At 34.3% G+C, this 7357-nt stretch overlaps 1 protein-coding gene across 3 annotated transcripts; it reads right to left on the bottom strand.

Annotated features, from left to right (window-relative positions):
- Positions 1 to 2740: 2740 nt before the first annotated feature.
- On the bottom strand, positions 2741 to 6070 carry LOC100778341 (uncharacterized). Of its 3 annotated transcripts, none has more exon segments than NM_001255356.3 (7): positions 2741 to 3191; positions 3402 to 3457; positions 3925 to 4299; positions 5163 to 5204; positions 5377 to 5416; positions 5528 to 5688; positions 5767 to 5977. In NM_001255356.3, coding segments are annotated over 6 exon segments (780 nt in total). In that variant the 5' UTR covers positions 5642 to 5688; positions 5767 to 5977; the 3' UTR covers positions 2741 to 3038.
- Positions 6071 to 7357: the final 1287 nt, after the last annotated feature.

The raw sequence follows: 7357 nt of genomic DNA, 5'->3' as shown, positions 1-7357 counted from the left end.
CCCTCATTCTTTCTCATTTGAACACTCTTCTTATAAAGTATGATGAACTTTAATCTCTTTAAATGTATCTAGTAACTTTTTTTTTTGACAAAAAAATCATATCATTTCATTCAAAATATTTAGAAAGATACAAGTGAAAATATAATCAAGATCATGTTAGCATTAAACTTTGATGTTCTTACAAGATTATGAATAATAAGATTGACTTGTTTCCTTACCTAACTCATTCTAGAGTTTGAAATAAAAGATAATAATTATTAACAATTTAATAATATTCTGGTGGTAAGAATTAATTCATGTTGTTACAATTGTGATTTTATCTTTGATCAATTTATAATTAGTCTCGAATTTTATGTGACACTCTAAGACACATGTTCATCTTCCATATTAGTAAAGACGTCTAACCCTTAATAGTCGAGTTGTTTTATAGATAGGTTATCTCTAACTTCTTAATTATTTGAATATACCGTAACCACTTTATCTCTTGGCAGACATTGAATTATTTACCCACTACACATTATTCGTAAGTACTAAATTATCTACTAATTTTTATCTTTAAGCTATATATTATGTATAACTTTATCTATAAGTTATCGATTATTATTTATAAGCCGATAATTATCTGGAAGGTTATAACAGTCCTTACAAATAACGGGTCCATTCCACTCCTATAAATATCAGGTTCCATCGAACCTTCAACACATCTCCAATACACACTTAATTCTCTTATTCTCCTCAAAAAAAATTGTTTTGTAAGTTCCCTCCTCTTGTACTCCTAACAAAGATCACTCTTAACCCAACATGTGTGAAATTCATGAATCCACTTTAATCACGTTTACCTTCACCTGTTTAAGTTCTTTCAGAATATATATATTAACTCAACAGTTTAACTTGACTTGTTATCACTTCCCATCTATCATTTTCAAAAATGTAATAAAATAATGTTCCGTTAGCTTATCATTCTTTCAATCAAAGAGAAAGATAACTTTGTTCTATCCCTTGTCTTCCCTTTTCCGCCTATTCTCACTTTAAAACCATAAGGAAGAAGAGTAAATCTGAACAATCTGAAAAAAATGATTTTTCTCTCTTGATTATTAGTTACACGAAATGGTAATTATAGTAGAAAGGGGACAATAGGATCCCAATGGTAGCTTCCTAGTTCCCATCATGTTACTTTCAATCACTTCTCGGGATAGTACAAAGGGAACAATATGGACAATTTCATTAAGTGAATTGCCCACCAAAACCATGCCATCAACGTATATCAACAAGGCAGTGAAACTATGATCAACTGATTTTGCGAATAAGGAGTAATCTGTTGTGGCTTGTTTTAAATTAATGACTTCAAAAGCTTACATACTTTTATTGTTCTCCCTGCAATCCACTCCTTCATATACATCTTCCTCCAGCTCCCCATGAAGAAAAACATTGTTCACATAATAAGCCATTTGTGAACAGATGCTAAAGCCAACAGGCCACGGTAACCTCACGGTAGTCACTTTGCCACTGGTAAAAATCTATCAAAAAAATCAACTCCTTCGGTTTGTGTATATCCCTTGGCAACTAATCTTGCCTTATACCTTTCTATTGAGCCATCTGACTTTTTTTTTTAATGTTGCCTTAATATTGACCCATTTGCTCCCAATTGGCTTCACACCAGGAGGTTTCTCAACAATTTTCCATGTGTGATTTGCGTCCAATGCCTTCAAAACTGCATTCATGGCATCAATCCAGCAAGCATCTTTGGCAGCTTGGTTATATGACTATATGAGGTAGGTTCTATAATAGTAGACAAGGACAAGGCATAACTTTTGTGTTGTGGGGAAAGATAGTCAAACTCATGAAATGTAAGAGGTAAGTGGAGTTATAAGATTGATTGGGTGATAAAAAGGAAAATGATGAAAGAAAAGGTTATTGGTTCGATTTTTCCTGTTAACAACAAAATTAACAATTAATAACCAACATTTGTTGGATAAAGAAATAATGTAAGAGGTAAGTGGTTAAGGACTTTTTGAAGTAGTTTTGCCCTCTGTGGTTACGATATAGCAATGAAAATGCTGCAAGTGGGTTGGCGGTTTTCTTTGTCTACTGGTTTTCCAAATTGCAGGTTGGGTTAATTCGATCTGGTGTGGTTGATACTGCTTCGGGGTCAGGTTCTGTTAATATTTCAGGTTCAAGTCCAGGATCTGTTTAATTCCGTTTGATTAGTGAAAAAAAATAAACTACAGTGTGCTATGGTTGTGCAAAAGAATTACTTTTCCAGTTGAAGTGAAATCTGATGCAAAAATGCTCTCACAAAAAAAAGGGCACAAATAAATAACATAAAGCCTTTTATGCATGATGATAGAATCGAGATAAATAATCCAATAATTCAATATACATTAGATTTAATCAGAAACTTATTGACTCATGAAAATGAAGAACCATTTCTATATTTGGATTTAGAAAACTGCAACTGATATGCAAAGATTTTGATTATAAAAAATAATAAATAAAAAACTGGTTATGGAATATAGGACAGAATATGATGACATGTTTTCATTACTAGAATCCTTCCAGAACAGGGAGTGAAGAATAAGCAAGAGAAAGAACTTCATTTTAGTTTTCTAGTCTAACGTAGAACTTAGCATGAAGATTTGATTATTCCTCATTATGTATCAGCGATGATTTTAAGAGGTAATATAGGTTGAGTAAAAGCAAATGTGGTCGTTCATCATTTTACCAGATTAATCCAGCATATGTAATGAGATTCAATTTATATCTCAAGGAAAAAGGAGTATCCCTTTAAGTACAACAATCACTGCCACAGTGCCACTACACTTTAGATCACCTATTCAATTGATAAATTAGTTAAATACCAAACTCATTTATCCTTTTCCGCCAAGAGCTGGTATGACAAAGAATATAAATCTATTAAAGCCAGCAACAGATACACCTTTTATGGTGAATAAAATTTGATTAATTAAATTGCCTTTATAAAAGAAAGCATTGTAGATGAAAACACAGGGTACAAATGTAATCATCCTGATTCCTGAAAGTCAATGGAGAGACTTCAGGTGGAATATCTGGCAATTTGAAATGTATGAACTCTTAGTTGAAGCCTGTGCAAACTTTTTGGAAGCAGTTTCATTCTCCTCTAAGTTAATCGAAAGGAAAAACCGAACCCACCAGGATGAACTCCTCATCTTAGCCTGAAACAAGACAAATCAGTTAAAAAAAAAAAAACCCTCCATTGTTTATAAACCAAATGTGTAGACAGATAGATATGTGATATTCTTTGCTTCAAAAAGGTTGGGGATCTAGATCATGGGCGTCCTAAATATTCATCCTAGATCAATACAATTTTTATTGAAGTAATGATAACAATAAAATTATGATTGCTCTATGTAAAATGTACTCACCGCTCTTCCCATTTTAGAAACATCTGCAACCTTAGCCTTTTGATTATCTGGAAAACCTAAATTTACACATAAAATAATCAGATGCCAATATGCCAGAAAAAAGTTGGACAAATTATTGATTGCTGCTAAAGATAATCTTTCAACCTACCAGTGCCAACACATGAAAACCTCAAAATCTTAGTAATACATCAAAATTTAAACCAAAGAAAGCCTTTGATTCATATCAAATCCAGTAACAGAGAATTTAAGAGTATGGTTCCTATAAGCTAAAACACACTACTGCTCTATAAACAAATATTATACTGGACACCAGTCTCATCAATTCAATGCTCCAAAAAGATTATTCCTATATAGCTTGTGAACCAAAGTAATGCTGGAAACATATGTCATTGTCATTTCCTCGTTATTATTTTTTACTCTAATAAAGCTATGTGAATTAATGACAGATCACAGGAATCTCCTTGGACTGAAAAAGATTTTCTAGTTTTTAGACAGGATTAGGCACAAATTTAAGTGCACTTACCAGTAAATATCACTATTCCATCAGCTGATACCCTTGCCAAATCTGGAAGAGTTTTGTTAAGGTATCTGGGAGATAAGAAATCAAGGGCATCCGAAACAATTACGAGAGAGAAAGATTTTGGCCTGTATGGAAGAGGAAACTTGATATCAGCCATACGCACAATGCCTTTGAGGATAAGTGCTTTGCAATTACCATCAGCATCCTCTACATCATAAGGTTCTATACCCCAGGCTTCAGTTTCCTCCTCCTTTAAAAATTTAGAGACCACATAGCAAGTATCAGGACCAACATGCAAAACTTTATGTAAGCTATCACCATATGCTTTCTGCAAAACGGGAATTGCTCGTAGGACCTCTCTAGCACACAAATAATCTCCTGCATTTGGAAGTTCTGCATGTTAATGCAATATATCTGGAAATAAAAGTGTAAAACAAATGCCTAGCTAATTATGTGTCTGTTCAAATGAACAAAAATATTTATCATAGGAAATACTACCAAGCTATGGCCCTTAGGTAAGAGCCAGACCACAATTTCTTAAACAACTGCAAAAACTGAGTCCTATTTCCAAAAACCTTTATCATGATTTCAGGATATTTTGCAAAACATACACAAGAAAATCAGTGTAGTCACTATAGGGAATATTACTGAAGTAATCTCTGAACTGGAGAAGTACAACGAAAATTATTCAGTTTAAAACTGGCCTTTCCTTACAGAACAACACACTACTATTAGCAAAAAACCGGGCTGCTAGACAAGACGCAAAACACTGAAGCAACCCAGTAAATAGCACAGTAGGACAAACATATAGTGCACTCATTTTACATAAGATCCAGACAAGATCACTAATTGATGCAATATCTTTTATCCTATTTACACAAGTCAGAAGATGGTCATTATAAGCATTCATGCCCAGCCAGTACAAAACCAACTAGAATTGTTCCAGTTACACCTAAATAGACAATAACAGGTCCATAAAGCATGGCAGGATATTGCCATCCTGAAAAAAGTATAGCTAAAACAACTAACTAGAATCAGAAAACATTAATAGCCAGAAGAACAAGCCAGGATCGTGCTTATGCTTTCATTTCAGTCGCACACTTTAAATGACCAATTTAAAAACAAAAAGGTACAATTAATGCAATACCAAACAAAATAACACCCTCATATTTTTAATGGATTAAAAAATAGAAGGTAAAGCAAATGCCATCAGAATCTCGGAGGAAATAAAACAAAATTACCTTCAACCCTGCTCACAGACTCCAAATGGCTACCAAACCCGCCTATAAAAAATACCAGAGAGGAAATAAATAAATAAATGAACAATTGGAAAATAGGAAGAAAACAAAAGGGAACAAAACAACAAGTAACAAACCACGGTAAGGTAAGGAGACATAATAACAAAAGGAAAACAACATCCATCTGAATTTAAGTGAGAAATAATTGGAACCAAACCTGAGCCCTTGTACACATACGCAATGAGAAACAGACATCCCTATAACAATTACCAACATAAAAGTGATTAGACTAATATATAGAATCTCCTCCACATAATAAAACCGTAGAAGTGAGCTTCAAGTGTTAATAATCCGAATCTATACATTACCACAATTATGAGCCCAACCGACAAAACCGGTGACGCCTTTGATTTCGAAGATGAAAACAATCCACCTCCACTGTCCCCGAATCGCCGAGACGGATTCGCCGGTCTCCGCGACATGATTCAATTGTTTATGTTATCACCACAGCGATGTTATATAGTATATTCTGCAAGTGCAAGATTAGTCAGCAGCATGAGCATATCAATAAATGGATTAGCAAGTAAAGTAACACACAGCATCGTACAATCGTTGGAGCTATATCAAAAGAAGAAGAAGAAATAGGCGAATGTTAAAGGTTGCTCCACAGACATATGAACTAGGAAGAAAATTATTCCATATTATTGAACATGTTCGGGACACGGATCTGTACAATGTTATAGAACTTGCTCTATGAAATTGGTATCAAAGACGAGATCTGAACTTCGTGCATTCTGCCTGTCCTCCAAAACGCGCATGGATAAAGAAAAAGAAAAAAAAAAAAAAAAAAGGACAAACAGAGATTGGGTTCGTGGGAGTATAACTAATGTTTCTGTTGCCATGTTTTAACAAGTGTCGGTTGGTTGGTTGGAATAACAATATCCAACGGGACGGGTTCATAATGGGCTTCCCACGGAACCACTTTCTTTATGGGACATGTCACCCAGCAATTAGGTGCATGGATAAAATTGTCCTTGTTCCAAAGTTTGAAAATAAAACTAATTTTAAAAAAATTAATTCTTTTTTTTGGAGAAGCTACCAGAAGGTTTTTCCGATCGCTTTGTTCTTCTGGAAGAATCATTCGGAAGAACCTTTTTTCGGAGAAGCTATCGAAAGAACTTCTTCCGATAACTTTTTCGGTAGAATAAATTTTTCTACTGGAAGAACCTTTATTCTATCGGAAAAACCTTCTTTTGAAAGAAAGAATTATTTTTTTAAAAAAATAGTTTTATTTCTAAACTTTAACACAAGAACAATTTTGTTGATTCACTTAATTGCTGCTAGATACACCTGACATGTCCCCTCTATTCGATTCGGCCCAATATGAGAATTTTTTAGTTTGTCCTTGGGTCGTTAATTTATCAACAATTTGTAAAATGCGACTTCGAATGGCGAGTTGCCAATAAAGCTGAGACAGGAAAAGCGCGGCAAAGGATGCGTGTGTGGGTGTTTGGGTTGTGGAAACAGTATTTGAAATTGTTGAATCTTATTTCAATATTGGTAAATTCTACCTTGGACCATCTTTTAGGTGGTTCCTGGGTGAATCATTTATTTGAACTGCTAGATATATTAAGAAAAAAATTAATAATTAAGATTGTTAATATGATATTTTTAATTAATTAGTAATACAATTTACATTTTAGTCTTCGTATAAAACTATAATTGGTAAACCAATTTGCAAAAAACATTTGGGCAGATTTGGGAGTCTGAAACCCTAAGTTTTGGTCATTCCCCTTTTGAGCCACCATGATCCTCATTACATCAAAGATATAGGCCTCCGAGTGAACATCATCACGATGCACTGAAGCAACTCCACCATGAACTACCAACCATGTCCATCCGCGAGCAATGTGGCACTTTTGTTTTTATCACATGCACTCAATCATCTCACGCTTGTTTGAGGAATGTTCAAGAAAATTTTCTCAACCCTCTGCCACCGATAATTTCTACTCACTTCGTCTCGCAGTACACATCTTGTTGGAAGTTTGATTATGCCGACACGTGGCACGAATGCAACGACTATGGCAAGCAGTTGTTGTACTACACTTTGCATTTTGGACGACGATTTCCCGAACAAAGACATTGTGAGGTCATTCAAGAAACATTTGAGCATGTTCCAACTATTCTTAAAGCTCTTC

Source organism: Glycine max, chromosome 6, assembly GCF_000004515.6.
Source record: "Glycine max cultivar Williams 82 chromosome 6, Glycine_max_v4.0, whole genome shotgun sequence".
Lineage (NCBI taxonomy): Eukaryota > Viridiplantae > Streptophyta > Magnoliopsida > Fabales > Fabaceae > Glycine > Glycine max.
The sequence above is the reverse complement of the archived record's forward strand: the minus strand, read 5'-3'. Positions and strand labels throughout refer to the sequence as shown.